Source organism: Micrasema longulum, unplaced genomic scaffold (assembly GCF_059751315.1).
Source record: "Micrasema longulum isolate JH-2025_06_02 unplaced genomic scaffold, ASM5975131v1 h1tg001317l, whole genome shotgun sequence".
NCBI classification, from domain to species: Eukaryota; Metazoa; Arthropoda; class Insecta; order Trichoptera; family Brachycentridae; genus Micrasema; species Micrasema longulum.
This window is the reverse complement of record NW_028278504.1, coordinates 575,022-593,107: the sequence shown is the minus strand read 5'-3', so window position 1 is coordinate 593,107 and position 18,086 is coordinate 575,022. Positions and strand designations below refer to the sequence as shown.

At 32.7% G+C, this 18,086-nt stretch overlaps 2 protein-coding genes across 2 annotated transcripts in view; one reads left to right on the top strand and one right to left on the bottom strand.

Moving 5' to 3' along the window:
* LOC148275933 (alpha-aminoadipic semialdehyde synthase, mitochondrial-like) overlaps window positions 1-16,796 on the bottom strand; it is a 49,499-nt gene extending 32,703 nt beyond the window's left edge. Inside the window, exon 1 of the mRNA XM_088235011.1 lies at window positions 16,529-16,796. Coding sequence (XP_088091137.1) covers window positions 16,529-16,600 — 72 coding nt within the window. The 5' untranslated portion in view covers window positions 16,601-16,796. The remainder of the gene's footprint in view (window positions 1-16,528) is intronic.
* LOC148275932 (ethanolaminephosphotransferase 1) overlaps window positions 12,262-18,086 on the top strand; it is a 45,280-nt gene continuing 39,455 nt past the window's right edge. Inside the window, exon 1 of the mRNA XM_088235008.1 lies at window positions 12,262-12,293. The gene's annotated coding sequence lies outside the window, so the exon portion shown is untranslated. The remainder of the gene's footprint in view (window positions 12,294-18,086) is intronic.

Genomic DNA, 18,086 nt, shown 5'->3' with positions numbered 1-18,086 from the left:
CTCATCGTTCAACGTGTTGGCTGGTTACAAGCTAGCCCTTTGGGAACGGCTGAATCAAAAGCCACTGGGTTAGGTTAGTATAGGTTGGGTTAAGTTTAAAAATATTTTTTTTCTTTTTTAATTTATGTTAAGTTAAGTATTAATTATTCAATTAAATTTTGGATTAAGGTAATTGAAAAAAACGATAATTATTTACTAACTTAACCCAACCTATTTTAACCAAATCTAACTTCACATGACAAAATAAATTCATAAATAAAACAATCATTAATATTGTATTCAAATTAAAGAGGCTAAGCGACGTTCGTGGTGTAATGGTCAGCGCGTTAGCCTGCCATGCAAGAGGTCTCGGGTTCGATTCCCGACATGGTTGATGTGAAATATTTATTTAAATGGGTGTTTTCACACTAGAATATTTCATAGTCCCTGGATTGGTACCTGAAGCGTAAGACTGATCATCTTACCTTCATGTAACAAAAAATATCAAGATATGCTGCGATTGGTGTACCAATGCAGTGCCCCATGCACCATTAGGTGCAGAAAGGGAACGATGATGATGATGAAGCGACGTTCAACCCTTTTGTTAAACGTTTTTTCAACGAACGGCGTAGCTATTCAGATGCATGCCGGCATTCAGATGCATTTAATGAACAGCCTAACCGCTCAGTGGATTGGCTGATTAAACTATCTGGCGGCGACACATGCATTATTTGTATGTTTGTGTACATTGTTATTGTTATTGTTATTCATTTTCATTTTGTTTCTGTCATTTTACTGTTATTTGTAAATAAGTTAGTATCTTGTTTTCAGCAGATTGGATCATGTTTCGATAGAAGTTCTCAATACACAAAAATAAAACAAAAAAAATGATCTTATTTAGTCAAACTTGGGCTTCGGTATTTTGTTGCTTATACAACAATGAATAACATTATTATAAATATGTAAATTACCCCAAGGCTTTTCTTTAGTAGCTTCAATAAAGGAAAGTTTAAGTAAGGAATAGAGGAAAATTCCCCGGACACTATTGCAAGTAAAAGATCTCCGCCCTGACGATGCCTCAGAGCAAATTTTCAAAGGCAAAAAGTAGTATATTCATAGTCAAAGTTTAAAGGTAAAGATCAATTTGCTTTCAATCTATTTTTTGCTCATTATGGGCCACATTCATAACTTTTTTATTTATTAAATCATACAAAAAAAAAAAATTTTTGTACTCCCAGGAGTAGGCAACAAATTCATTTTGGGACAGAACAATATTTACATAAAGGTATGATAATAATAATAATAAAGTAACAAGTAATAATATGTACTTACGTACATATTATACAGTTTTATAACTGAAAAAAGATAGCAAGCAAGTATATAATACAAAAAAAGTAAAACAATTCATAATAAAAATTAATATTAAACATTTACATATGGTAAGAAAGAAATATCCGAGGAAAAAGAAGAACTCAAAACCAAAGTTCGCCTTCCACGTACCTCCTCAAATAGTAATTTTTTCAATGAATACAATCATTTTTTGACGTTCTATAGGACTCCAGTAGCCTGTTGTACTCACTCAAGCAAGGTAGAGAGAGACCTTAGACCATACCTTGTCGTGCGTAATCCAGGTACGTGAATATTTTGACTCTGTCGCGTATTATACTGATGGACATCACGATTAAAGGTATAGCCAATATTAGTAAGAGAGTCTTTATTTACACCTTGAAGCACCGTTTTTGTAATCTATATAAATACGGTATGACCAAAAATGGGAGAATGTCAGTAAGTTTGTAAATGTCTTTGACATGCGTTTCCATTGGTATGCCGAATACGTTTCTTATAGCTCTATTTTGTATTACTTTAATTCTGATCCTGTTTAGTTTCATATTATATTTATTTTTTAGTACATTATCTATGAATGTCAGAGCTTCAGTAAGTGTTTCTTCACTTTTAGCAATCAGAACGATATCATCGACAAACCTAATCATGTATATCTTTTTTGTGTGTATTTTAACACCATCTCAATAATTTATTTTTTCGCTGACTTCATTTATTGCAAAAAGTATGTATCCACTAAAGAGTATTGGAGACAGCGAGCATCCCTGTCTGACTCCCTGTCTTATTTAGGCTTCCTTTTGTCATTTCCATATGCTTTTACAGCAGTTTTATTTTTATTTAGCGCAGATATAATTCTCCTGTCTATTACTATTTTAGTATATAGACCATAGATAATCGACCAACGAGTAGCCACTAATTAGGGGATTATAATTATATTGATCAATCAGTCGGTGCACGGTCACTGGTTAGGGGTACCTACATAGATAGTTGCAGCAGAAATTGCTTAACCCTACTTCATATTAAGTAAATCAATTACAGGCAATCAAACGTTCTACAAACGTAGATATTGACCTAAGGGGGACAGATTATACGGTTAGTTAATCAAATAATTTAAAATTGCAGTTTAAAAATTATAACTATTTTATCTTATGTATGAAAATAAAAATAAAACTAAGTGCAGTGCTTTCAACAAACAACTTGCCCACCACATACCGCACACCGCATCTGAGGACAAAGTCTCCTTGGCGATGCCCACATACACGGAAAATTTGCTCGTTGTCAAACGAGAAAAGCTGCTCGAAGGAGCTCTCTGAAATCTGGTAGCCTAAACATCTTTGTGCTGAAAGAAAGTAGGTAATCCAGAAGTACCTAATAAGTACTTCATTGGATTGAGAAGAGAGGGAAGTGAATTCTTCACTGACTGAGATTTAATTGGTTGGACATGATCCATTCGCCAAAATGATTACAAAACTTTTTAAATTCCTTGAAATTCTTTTTGGAAGCCACCAGATCTGTATATCTGACAGGGCTTATAACAGGGCCACGGATAGTAGCGAGAAGCTCCAGCCGGTAATCATAGAAAAGGGGAAAGGGACAAGACCACAGGATGTGTTCAGAAGATTGGTTAAGATATCCGCAGAAGCACGAAGGGGAGTCAACAATATTAAAAACAAAAAAATTTGGATTAAATTTACCATGACCTGATAAAAACTGCGTAGTCCAGTGATCGGGAATAACCCAAAAAGATTCTAAACGCTGACGGGTTGAAGGAAAAAAAAAGAATGGTAACCCTTCCTGAAGGGGAAGATTCCCATCGCGATTGCCAAGCATTAAGAAGAGCATTTAAAGTCTTTTTTTTAATATTCAATTGAGACATTCCTTCAGTTGGAAGTAGACGGACGCCACCAATAACAGAGGAACGCCTTCTTTTTAGGTGAAAATTCGCAGATCGTCGCTGAACCTCAAGATCCAAAGGAAACAAGCCCGTTAAAACCGGGAGTGCATCCGTCGAGCCTGCCTATATGCTCCAGAAACATGTCCTATATGCTTTCAACAAACAACAAACAAACAAACCATCACGCCGTTACTCTATCTTTGCATACAAATCTCGCTTTCTCTACATTCATGCGCGCGCAACGATTATTTCGACTTTCAACATGTCCATCTTCAAGTATTTCTTGGATTTGGTCATACCATGTCTTTCTCGGTCTTCCTCTATTTCTGTATCTATTAACATTCGAATTGTAAATATTTTTAGCCGTTCTTTCGTTGTTCATTCGCTCTACATGTTCAAACAACGCAGAGCTTTTTCCTTGATTTTGTCGATAATGCTTATCTCAGTCTTACATAATGTACGGATCTCAACATTTGTGCATCAATCGCGCATAATTTTACCACACATTTGCCTGAGAAATTGCATTTCCACAGCATTCAGCCTACTTTCATCCCTGTTTTTCAAAGTCCATGCTTCGCTCCCATACATCAGGGTCGGGACCAGGACTCCAAAGTGAACTGCTAAGTTTGCATTTTGCAGAGCTTTCAAATGTTTAATTAGCCTTTTTTGGCGTGTTAGTAACCGGCGCTAAAACAATTAAACAATCCATTTGTGTTAACTCGCACATTCGAATGATTTACATGAAAACTTGTTGTTAAGGACAAACAAAGGAAAAGCTACGAAAGATTTTAATGGACTGTACAGTGAAAAAACCAATTTTCTATAGGGATTAGTATGGATTTGGCTATACAATACACCATGGATGTTCAGTACTACCGAAATTTGATATAATATGTAAAAATTAAAGCAACAATGTTTTGAATATGTCCAAATGTTTGCAGACTGGCTGGATTTCCTCCCTGGGGAGTTATTCATATTCAAATTTGTTGCAACAGAGGACATTTGACAAAAGAATTTGCTGCACCTATTTGGACATACTCAAAACATTGTTGAATTAACTACCTTGGAAAAGAAGAAGTATGAAAATCATAAAAATATTATTATGCGTTTGCCCGCCATGCAAAAGGTCTTGGGATCGATTCCCGGCGTGGTTTAGATGGAATATTTATTTTAAAATGTGTTTTTATAATATAATATTTCGTAGTCCCTTGACTGGTACCTGGAGGGTAAGACTGAATATCTTACCTTCATGTAACAAAAAAGATCCAGAAAAGCTGTGATTGGTGTACCAATGCAGTGCCCTATGCATCATTAGATGCGGAAAGGGAATAATGATAAATAACTTTTTTGGGTGATCCCGTGTATTCCCCGATTCATTCCGACGTTTCGGCTACTATTGCCGGATCAATCTTTAGGGTAAATTTTGTGTTTTGTAGAAAAAAATATGTGTGTCCATCATCATCATTATTCCCTTTCCGTACCTAATGGTACATAGGGCAATGCATTGGTACACCAATCGCAGCGTATCTTGATCATTTTGTTACATGAAGGTAAGGTGATAAGTCTTACGCTTTAGGTACCAGTCCAGACACTATGAAATATTCTAGTGTAAAAACACCTTTTTAAATAATGTTTCATATCAACCATGTCGGAAATCGAACCCGAGACCTCTTGCATGGTAGGATATATGTAGTAATCATTGCCGTGTCGCAGTCAGCACGAGGCGCAATTCAATTATTTGTAGTGTGTAGTGCCGAAAACCATGACGAGTTGAATTTTAGCTCGTCGTCTTTTTTTTGTTATTTGGGTGTTTCGGTTACACGGGATCACCCAAAAAAAATACATATTGATAACAGTGACCGTGAAAACCTACGCACTTATTATGTTTTATTATTGTTTCTACAATCTTTAACCTGTATTTAAATTTGTTGTGTTACTTATAACCATTGTCAACCATTGTCGTTTAGATATTTTGAAGTATGTAAATTTATTTGTTGTCCCAGATTGGTTTGAGGTCACTACCGGAGTTCGTCAAGGTTGCGACCTTGCACCGTTCTTTTTTATAATTCTCATGAACTACATCCGAAAGAAGTTAATTCTACTGTTTTGAGGAATACCCATCTCCTCCTCCCAAAAACTCTGCGACCTAGAGTATGCCGATGATGCGGTTATAATTGACGATTCAGCCACGGATCTTCGGAGGCCACTGTAGATAACCTAAATAGGTATACTCCGCATGCATAGATTTAAAAATCAATATTGCGAAAACCCATGTACTCTGTTACACTTCATGCCTTAATGCCCGAAATTCCCTGACTCTGTCTAACCAAGTCGTCGGAAGATTCGAGAGTTTCAAATACCTGAGAGCATATGTTAAGGAAAATGACAGCTCTCAAAAATAACTAGAAGTGCGGCTAGGAATAGCAAGCGCCACATTCAACAGTATAAAAGCTGTCTGCAGATTGAATATTTACTCAAAGAAAACCAAATGCCGCGTATATAACGCCAAATGGATGCAAATCGTGGCACCTCAATAGGGCCCAAAACAGCAAAATACTGAGTTTTGAGAATAGATATCTTGGGTGGGCGGTGATTTGACTTTGTGCGGAATGAAGTAATAAAAAAACGGACGCAGCAAACTCCTATGACAACTGTCATCAAGCGGAGGCAATACGGTTGGCTTGGCCATTTACTACAGATGCCTCCTGAGAGGCAAAATCACGATTGCCTATTTTACATGGCATCAGGTTCTCAGCAGCAGTCAGCAGTTCATGTCAGAACTACGGGACGGGAACCTAACTTGGAAGAGTGCACAGGAGCTGACAGCTGACAAAGATGCCTGGAGAATCTTTGTGAACATCATGTGCTCAACTAGTTGCTCCCTAGAGAGCGGACATGAAACTATAATAAAAAATTAAATTTACTTCTATAATATGAAAACGAAGACATGTCATGTTTAATATTATATAATTTCCATACAATAAAATCTTATTTACTTAAATTTATATAAGGTCTTGCTAAAAGATAAGAAAAATAAGGAAAGCGTCCAACAATTGTACGCAATTTTCACGAGGACAAACAAGTTTTATCTTACATACAAAAAAGACACGGAACGTATAAACCCTTTCAAACCTGAATTATGTTATTTCTGAGGATATTATAAAAAACATTTTGTAATATATCTTTGATGGGCGAACTTAAAAGTGCTCGTATAACTGCATTTTTGTTCATTTTGTGATTTATATGCAAAAATGTTCCTTCTTCATGCCTGCATCAATGGATTAACAGTACATTTCTATGACTACTCGAAACATAATTCAACAACTTTGTGCTTATTAAACTTTGGTTTTAATAAAATAAGTATACACATGTGTCATATTTTCAGTGGAACAAATAGTACAAGATGGTCTCAGTAATATAAGTAGACTCATTTATATCATTCATGGAGTGGTACAAATAGTATAAGTTATTTCTTGTAGTATAAGTTGATTCATTTCTTTTGGTAATGTATCCAAAATAAAACAAGTTAATTGGATTGTAATTCTACTTTATTTTTTATAAAATTTATAAAGGGCATATTGTGACGCATTTCGTCTTAGTAGGACATTTTCAAACAAACTCACAATGTACCCTTTGTATATTTTATAAAAAATAAAGTAGAATTACAATCCAATAAAGTTGTTTTATTTTGGACACATTACCAAATTAAATATGGAATTCTACCAATTGTCTGCATACATAATAAATATGATTCATTTCTGTCCCATCTTTAATAGTTCCAGTAGTATATCTGGAATATTTCTGTTATTTGTAAAAGTTACTTAAAAATTGTTACACAAATTAAATTATTTGTAAATAATAACCCATTTTGCGCAATATGAGTTCTGTAGCTAAATATTTGAGTTCATAATAACGTTTTTTTGCTCTCCTGAAAAGTTGTACTTTTGCAATTATAATCTTATGTCCGCCCATCAAAGATATATCATCGTCATCAAGCCTATATCTGGATCCTGTGGTGTAAGCCCTCCATTGACTTACCAAATGTAGCGTTTATTGATAATCTGTTATAAGAAGTTAAGGTGATCAGTCTTTCGCTTCAAGTGCCAATACAGGAACAGTTTTTGAAATATAAACCTTGTATATTATAAGCAAGGTAAATAATAAAGCAACTCCCATATTAAATTTTTTTTTTTAAAATACAGGAACAGTGAAATATAGTAGTTTTTTTTATATTTTTGTATGTGAGTTGCTTATTTTTGGCCTTGCTTATTATGTACAAGGCTTATACTAACTGTTCCTTCTAATTACTTTTACTATAGTGTGAGGATCTGGTGGGATAATCGGCTGTGGTTTTGTTAAGGAACTCCGTGTTTGCTTTAAGAAGAGGAAACCACACAAAATTTATTCAGGAGAAGCCGGACTTTTGACAGGCATCAGCAGACCTTCCATTCCGATTTTCAAAACGATTTTCTTTTTTTTCAACTTCTTCCTGTAAATGCCCAGACTTTCATATTACTTTTTATAAAATGTTCTCCATCTCTTTTATAATTTGTTAATCTTAATGACTCTCTGGGGGGTGAAATCCAGTATTTTGTCTACAAGCATTTGGACAAGCTCAAAATATTGAAATAAAACCAACTGGTCTAATAAGAACCATAAAAAATAAAAATAAACTTTTCAGGCGTTGCTTAGTATGTAAAATAGTTTGATTAATCACAACAATAAATGTTTTGGCTCTTTAACTTCACTAAAATCAACAGATGGAAGAATTGAAGAAATATGGATGTTCAAACATAGGCCAAATGGTGAATGTTACACAATGTGTTAATTGTAAAGTGGCCACTTAAACCAGCCAACGATAGATCATAAGCCCAGTAAATTCCTTGACTTCCATATTCCCTTCTCTAAAATATTCGCCATCTCTGTTGTAGTTTATTAAACATATTTAATGTTGACCCTCCCAGGAATCTAACCCTGTACTTTAAGTATGGTAGGCGAACGTATCAACTTCTATCCTACGAGGCGGAAATTTTCGCACTCGATTTCTGATTTCATAATTTTTACCTGAGAGCATCCATCGAGTCGAAAACACTCGTCCAGGACTCTGGTTTTATGTCACACAGAACGGTATTATTCGTCCCCCCACAGACATAATTGATTAGTCAAGCGTGAGTCAGACAGTGATTCTTAAAGAACTCACACGAGAGGTAGTATCATACATGATAAATATAGCGCAGGAAATTGGTAAAATAAACCAAAGTGGGGAACAAAATGCCGAACACTCCTCTAGTGGAACGGAAGGTCCGTTGACTGCTGCCAACAGGCCGGCTTCTCCTGAAGAGTTTTAAGTGGTTTCCTCTCCACATGAGCAAATGCTGAGAAGTTCCTGATTAGCCCACATTAATATATCCCTTTTTTTATATTTTTTTTATCAATATTCCTACAGAGATGAGGTAGAATTTTTTCAAATTCAGGATTATCGATATTCGAGCGTTTACAGGGCTTATGACCTGTCATTGGCTGGGTTGAGTGGCTACTTTACGTTTTACAACATTCCCCATTCCGCTTATTAGTGAATATCGACACAGGTAACATTTTGATTCTTGTATATATCTTATTAAATGAGAAACCATTCACTAGCGTGTTGGAGCACCATCTATGTATTGATATTGAAGTTAAGTATTTTTAATTAGCATATTACTTTATGTTATGTATTTAAGACTCTTCCGAGTTAAATTAAGTACTAGTTATCGCCTGCAGATGATTCTGCAATTTATTTATACTTTTATTTTGTACCCTGTAAACGCTCGAATATCGATAATCCTGAATTTGAAAAAAATGATTAATATATCCCTCCTGATCCCAATAGTTTAGATAAATTTTAAGATGTTGCAGAAAAATCCACTTTTTGAAATATAAACCTTGTATATTATAAGCAAGGTAAATAATACAGCAACTCCCATATAAAAAAAAAATATTAAAAAATGACAGTGATTCTTGTAATGCACGCAACAACCCGTGGTAAGACAGATGCTCGGTTTATGTCTAAGAGACAGAACATGAAATTAAGCAATAAGGCGCCGAACCGGAGGCGTAGATATCATAGATCGTGCACCAAAATTGAAATGGCAATGGGCAGGACACTTGACGAAGCAAAATGACGGCAGGTAGAATATAATAAAGTGGAGACCATGAGCAAACAAAAGAAATGGTGGAAAACCACAATAAATATGGATCGATTACAATGCCTCGATACGTAGCCATTACATTTTTTTTGCACCACAACAGGCCAGGAGGCCTAATTTCAGTGGTGAATTACATCACAGAGCACCCAGGCTTGAAAAAAATCACATTTTATTTTTTTGTGTTCTCACTGGGAATCGAACCCGGAACCTTCCGTGCGTGAGTCAAGCGTCTTGACCACTACACCACGGAGGCTGTCAAGCCAAGCTGATATGTCATGGATAATAAAAGTGTGGCCTTTATCCATCAGTGAAGAAAATAAGGCTGAAAAAGAAGAAGAAGTAATTCCTGGGCGTATCAAAAACTCAGTATTTACTAGAGTTGACCGCCACACGGTCCAATGATCGGTGCATTTGCCTACCAAGCAGAAGGTCTCGGGTTCGATTCCCGACATGATTTACATAAAATAATGATTTGAAAACGTGTTTTTACATTGGCATATTTTATTATCCCTGGACGGGCAACTAAAGCGTTAGACAGATCATCTTGTTCATCACCTTCTTGAAATAAAAAATATAAATAATATGTACCAATGTAGTGCCATATACGCCATTAGGAAATTATTATTATTAATATTATATGAATTATAGGAGTTACTTAAAAAGTTTCCGTATAGGTAATTTTATTTCTTAAACTTTTACACATGTTTCAGAGTTTATTTTACTTATTTTTTGGGTTGAAGTTCATTTATTTTTTTTAATTATATATATATTAGCTTAAGTACACCAGTAATTTAAAATTGAATCGAGAGTTTATTGACTATGTCCAAATATTTGTGGACTTAAGAGTTACAAGAGTTATTAAAGTTGAAATTTATCGCAGCAGAGAGGGAAAACATTTTTGAGAAGAGAATATGGAAGCGTAGACATTTAAAGCACTTGTGAAGATTCACCATTCTGCCTATGTTTGAACATATATATTTCCTCACCTTTTCCATGTCCACTTTTCTATTTCCACTTTTATTTATTTATTTTGCACCACAACATGCCAGAAGCCTCAATTACAGTGGTGAATTACATCACAATAGCCCAGGCTTGAGAAAAATCACATAAAATTTTTGTGTTCTCACCGGGAATCGAACCCGGAACCTTCCGTGGGTGAGTCAAACGTCTTGACCACTACACCGCGGAGGCCGCCAATGGCGCTGAGAATGGTGAATGTTACACAGCGTGTAAAAGGGCCACTTAAACGAGCGAATGACAGATCATAAACCTTGTGAATGCCTAGACTTCCATCGTCTTTTTTCAAAAACGTTTTCTTTCTCTGTGGCAATAATTTATTTTTTTAACTACGTTTTTTTTAGTTTCGGTAAGTAAGGGAGTGAATAATATTTTTTAAATATTTATTTTAATATTTTTCTTACATTACATAGCACGCAAACATAACATAAAACATAATAAAATAATAATTTTCAAAAACCCACATAGGCATAGCCTGTGCGTGGATATACATGATTTTATCAGTTTTACGCCACAGCACGTACGCAATAAAAATACACAGTATAAATATTTTAATGCAAGATACAAAAATAAACCTAAAATAACAAATGAAAAATCAATGTTTCCCAAAAAACAGTATCTGTAATAAATTCCTGTAATTTGTTTATGAAGACTTTACTATCTAGAGACGTTAGACAATGTTTAGTGAGGGTTTTATATATTTTTTCATTTGAGTCAAACTTATATGAACGGCATTTGAGTTGGAAAATGTTATTGTAGCATTAGAATGTTATCGGTAATTTTTGTGTTAAGAAAGCGTGTGATACCGTCATTTATTTATTTTATTTTTATTTATTTATTTATGCCTTATTAAGTTAGTTCATAAATTATTTTTCTTAATTGAATCGGCATTCACTTCGTAACACTTCATTATAAATTATTATGAAAATAAAACTTTGTTATTAGTGTTACACAATTTTATTATTTTTTAATTTTATTTTTTGTTTAAATTCTTTGACATTGTGAACAATATTCTGTGTTTACTAAATTAGTTTTATATCACCCGTCGATGGGAGTAGTAGTGTTCTTGTAAAATAATAAAATTCTGTAACACTAATAACAAAGTTTTATTTTTATAATAATTAATAATAATTTAGTTCATAACATCTTAAGAACTAATATAAACTTTTAAAAATACAATTTTTTTATCAAAATTTCTCAAAAACAAGTTTTTTCAAATTAATTTTGAAATATTTTGATTTTTTTTATTTCCTTAATTTCTTCAGGTAACTCATTGTACAGCTTCAATTCCTTGTACAATGAGTTTTGAGATTCTGTTTTTCTCCTCATAGATAATCTTATTTTTTTTACCCCTTGTTTCATATGTATGACATTGTTGGTTAAATTTTATTATTGTTTTTATTTTATTCATACCCTTAATTATTTTATGAATAAAAACTGCTACATTATATTTTATTTGTTGCTTTACTGTGAGCAAGCCAATTTCTTTGTGCATTCTTTCTACATTAGAATAGATATTTCTTTTCAGTATAATCCTCATCGCCTTATTTTGAAGAATTTGTATATTTTTAATTTCTCCTTCTTTACATAAAAAAGTGAGGTATGTTTGAACGGCTCTGTATGCATAATATACCTCGGGAGATAGAAGGGAATGATTTTTTAAATAAATCTTAAATTTCTTATTACTTGTATATTTGAATAAATGTCTGGGCAGAAAGAGTTAAATATGATATCAAAATGTACGCTGTGTATCTATTTCATCATCGCATACCTGGGACAAAATGCCAGTAATAAAGTAGGCGCTTTAAATATGACAGGTACACGATCACACAGTGAAAAGCAGAGGTAGAGAGACATTAATGTAAATTGAGTGGAAGGTAAGAGGTAGAACCATTTAAATGAGAAGCATATAAAGAGGTGACAGGTAGGCGTATGTAAAGAGATGGCAGGAACACTCAAGTTAATTTAACGGAATATGTGAGGAAGACAGATTTTAAAGTGATTTTATATTTCCTCATGTTTAATCACTAAATAGCTTAAACGTATCGTGGTATTTAACAAAGAGAGGTATGAAATTTTCAGTATATCCAGATCTTTATACACAAGGTTTAGATCCAACGTATTAGAAAATTTATCAAAGATTCATATATGTGTTTTAACTTTTACTTCAGGTAAATTATAACGTAAACGAATAGTGTATTCAATTAGAGTATTCAAAATGATAAAAAGTAAATAATTTATAATTTACTAGCGGACCCGACAGACGTTGTCCTACCCGAACGTTAGCTTGCCAGCTATTAGCTTGGAAAAAGACTTAATTGATAAGTAGGTACCTAAGTACTTGTTTATGCTTGAGTTCCAAAACATAAAATAATTAATTTTCAAATATAGAATCTCATTAAAAATGTCAAACTCGGCTCTTCTCACCAACAGGGGTGCACTTTATTCATGAATATGATTTTCAAAAATGTATTCAATGTCAGAAAATATTATTTGACTATCACCGAACATCCAGTGAAACGAAATAAATGGGAAGAAATTATAAGGAATGTTGTTTGTAAACATTAAAAAATAAACACAAAAAACAACATCCTTCCATTTTGCAACCCTGGTAGGTCGATGAAAATAAGGTTTATGCTTCTCACTTTTGTTTACTGATTCGATTGAAAGTTTTAATATCTACGAGAACGCGCAGCGTAAAGATCTACATTTCGCTGAAAACCGCAAGTCAATCGGTTAAACTGTTCAGGTAAAGAAAAATTACTTTAAAAAATAAATGATATTCAGTGAAACCAACCAACGATTGGTCAAAAGCCTGGAAAAGTACATTATATCATTCTTATGGTTTTTAAATATATATTTGAAATGGTCAAGATACGCTACAATTGCTTTGCAGAATTAGGTGCTGATAAGGCACGCGCATTTATCAATGCGAACGTTTTAAAACGAAAGTAATAAAAAATTGAAATTATATTAGTAACTGTTTTATTATTTGATTTCGATTATTTGATTAGCCACCTCAAAGCCCAGACTTAAATCTTATAGATCATTTGTGGGAACATCTTGATATGAAAAAATCTGAAAGGTGTTAAAAAATGAAGAAGACTTGTGAATATTTGAAAAAGAAGAAGGTGCTACGTGAAGAATGGGGGAAAATACCGCAAGAAATTATTAAAAACTTATATTTAACACCCCTAAACGCTTAAAAGAAATAATTCAAACAATAAGTTAACATTAACATATTACAACAGAGATGAAGAACATTTAAGAGAAGGTAATATAGAAGTCCAGGCATCTACAGGGCTTATGACCATGAAGAAGTATAGAAATTGAAAAAATAATATTTTCAGGCGTTGCCTAGTATGTAGGTGTTATAATTCAATTAGATGAATCTCACCCGCATAAATAAAGGTTTCAGCTCTTTAACTTCACAAACATCAACAGATAAAAGAATTGAAAGAAATATAGATGTTCAAATATAAATGTAAAGTGGCCACTTAAACCAGCCATTGACAGGTCATAAGCCCTGTAGATGCCTGGACTTCTATATCACCTTCTCTTAAATGTTCTTCATCTCTGTTGTAATATGTTAATATAAACAGCTCCCCGGGGAGTTGAATCCAGTCCTTGTCTACAAAAATTTGGACAAACTCAAAATATTGTTGATAAGTTAACATTCAAATATTAAATAAATCCAAAACGTTTTCTATAGTTGTAATATTATTTTAACATGTAAGTGTTAGCTCAATAAAACAGTATTTTAAATTAATTGATTTTCTCTCTGAAATCTTTACTTTTCCCTAATAAACATGAATGTATTTATGTATATCACATTTTTCAATTTCTGGATTCTATGCAGCAGGAGTTGGGTAACCACCTTCATCATAATCAATCATTGCACCGGTGTATGGTGACTCAAGTCACCAGACAATAAATCACCTGCATCGTGATACGGCATCTTCTTCTTCTAACGTCTCCCTTTTCGCTTCTCGCAAGGACTCGGATGTATGGATGCCCTTTTTATGATTAACAAAGCGCATCAATCATTTCCCAGCAGACATTAGGTCTCGTTTGATTTGATTGGTGTTGGAAAAATTCTCAAGTACACAAGTATTTATCTAAATATTTAATATAATATTTATTTTTTAATGTGCTGTTTTTTTTTTTTTTTTCTTTCTTTAAATATGCTTTTTGCTATACAACATACATTCATTTTTTTATTATGACTTTAAATATGTTTCTTACTATGTATTCTGTTTTTATGTTTTTACTGCATTTATTACTTTGTTTTAATAATTTTTTTTTTTTTGCTACGTTTTTTTTACTACATTTTTTACTATGTTTTTACTACATTTTTACTATGTTTTTATTATAATTTTACTATGTTTTTACTACAATTTTACTATGTTTTTACTACAATTTTACTATGTTTTTACTACATTTTTTACCATGTTTTTACTCCATTTTTTACTTTGTTTTTCACTTTGTCCTGTATCTTTATAACTGTTTCTATAAATTGATTACTGTTTTTTATATTTTTTTGACTGTTTTAGAACGGGGTAAATAGCCCTAGTTAGACAGTCAAAGCAACTTTACATAAATTATAATTTTGTGTATGTAATATAATGATAATAAATAAATAAAATATATCGTCAGCTAATATTTTTAAAACAGAATTGATTATTTTTAACTCTCATATACCTACAAAAAAAAACATTATTCTAGCTTTACGACTCACCCTCTCGATGGCTGTATAATACATTCATAGTTACCCTGGGGCATACTAAAACCATAAGACAATTTTATGTGAAGTTTATCAAAATCGATATAATATTTCAAGAGGAAATACACAGGTATTATGGGCGTGTAAACTGTTATTTACGGATTTTTATTTTGTTAATTAAGTTTTACTTTTTATTTTTACTATTATTTCCCTCTTCGCACCCAGTGGTGCATAGGACACAGTATTGTAACAGTAAATGCAGTGTATTTCGATCATCAGTTACATGAAGGCAAGGTGATCAGTCTTACGCCCCAGGTACCAGTTCAGGGACAGTAAAGTTTTGTTGTGTAAAACCTCCTTATAAACAAATATTTCGTGTCTACCCTCCCGGGAATCGAACCCAGAACTCAGTCGTGGTAGGCGAACGCGCCAACCGCAACACTAAGAGACTGTATTTTCTCCACTCTATCCTTTTTTACCTGAAAGTAGCTATCCAGTAAAAAACACTTATTTTACACACAGAAATGTATTCTTCGTCCGCCGGGACAGACTAGACGTTTTACGTTAAATTAATACCTTACTGTGCGGTCAATTTATAATTTTAGTTATAAGTTGTAACAAAGCGAAATATCTACAAAATGTAAATTTTTCGGGAGAAGGTTTTTTCATGTTAAAAATAAAACTATTACGATTTTAAATAAAATAAAAATTACATTTTATAGATAAAATATTTACACGTGTACTAAAAATCAACAATGTAGAATCAGTAAAATTATTTATAAAAATGTTATAACTCACGAATTTTCTTTTATTTAAAACTGAAAAATTTCATTTTAAACTGATTTTTTGTAAAATTATATGTCTACTGACATATCTAAGTACCTATGTAAAAGGTATTTACCTCCTATATATTTTTTACATACATAATAGCACAAATAAAGTGATAAAAAAAATTATTTCAATTTATATTAATTTATTATTATTATACTTCTTTTTTCTTGGCTGAAATCATGTTTATTTTGTGATTTTTTTTCGATTTTAAAAAACTTCACACCCACAAAAAATATGTAGATATTTCGTTTTGTGAAAACTCCATGTAGAAAAAATCACGATAATTGAACCGCTACAACTTCGTATAAATATCGTTTTGTTAAAGTTTTATTTCACCAATCGATAAAGCTTTCATGGAAAAACCCATTTCAAAAAAAAAACTCATTTGAATTTTTTGTAGAAATTTTACTTTGTGAAAACGGTCCTCAATTTTAAATATCAATTTACACACTGTTTAAATTTTGTGTTTTGAAAAGCCAGCCGCCCGGTTAAATTATATAATTTTCTACGAACATTTGGAAATATGTTTTTTTATATTGAAATTTCTTAGTGACTTACGTGTTTTGAGCGAGACCATATATACTTCATTCTCCCTGACGTGTTCCTCAAACATTTTAATAGGGAAAGCATAATATCACCCTGTTTTTCTCACTGCCGCGGCGGGAAAATATATCAAAACTGGGGGGGAAATACGCGGGGGCAGCTCACATTTGACACTTTATGGCCGAAACAAAAAGCGGAGACCTAACGGTTCGTAACGCCTAATTTACTGCCGAGAACAAACAATAAAAGTATTACATCAATGAATAATGCTCGTCGACATGTGACGGAAAATATTATTATCTCTCTCGTTTACGTAAAATTGGTAAACAAAAAAATAACCTTAAAAACGAGCCAGAGACGGGGAAAATTTCACTGCAAGTCTTTTATCATTTTATCTCCTTCATTTAATATTGATGTTTTTTGTTAATATTTCTTGATAAAACTCCATAGTTAATGATTATGATAAAATTATAAATAAAATTATTTATGAACCTTCTCGGTTTAGTTTTACTTTTTATTATTTTTTTACCAACGAGCGCTTTCGCCTAATTGGGCATCTTCAATATTGGCGAATTGTTTACAACGTTTACAGCTTTTATACTATTTTAAACATATTTTGGAGATAAGATCAAATAAGTATTTTAACAGGAGAAAGAAAACATAAATATTTACAACTAGTTTGGAAAACTAGGAAAATTGCAGCAATGTATTTATTGTATTTTATTTGACTAACATAAACGGCAAATCTGCCTTTTACTAACATATTTGGCTTAATATATTTTTTTTAAACATAAATTTCCTTATACCCAAGATTTATATAAAAATAATTTGGTCTTATCTCCAAAATATGTTAAGAATAGTATAAAAACTGTAAATGTTGTAAACAAATCACCAGTCTTGAAGATGCCTACTTTGGCGAAAGTGCTCGTTGGTCAAAATAATAAAAAGTAAAAGTAAACCAAGAAGTTTCATTGACAAGTTTAATTATAATTTCATCATAATCATTTCCTTCATTTAATGTAAGGAATGTAGGTATGCTATGTGTGACAAAACATATCTACATTTGTCTGCATATCCAGTACGCACATATCCTGGGACAGTCATTCTAGATTTGTCTCTCCAGTCTCTTCCTTAGAGCTAACTTAACACTATTATAATAACAATATAAGTCACTGCAGAGTTACTATTTCTATATCTTAACAACCACCGCCACCTGAGTACGTAACATTTAATTAACATCTTTTGTTAATATAACCGGGTTGTGGTCCAGGGCTAATTTTGCGGACTCACGAATCTGAAATCTGAGGTTGTTACCCCCACTCTACCACAACTTAATTCCCAGTTTCTTGTAGTGTGTATTTATAACTCGTTGAAAATATCACCCAAACTAGAATTTTTTTGTTAAATCATAAGATTGCAAATATTTGTTTTTAAAAGTTCAATAAAAAAATAGTTATTTCTCTTAATTTACAGATACAGTATATTCTTCTTCAATGTTACGAGTCATCTCGTGTTTTTAATCGTTCAATTTATTTTAGGAAACTAACAAATGTACATGAAATGCAGATGGAAA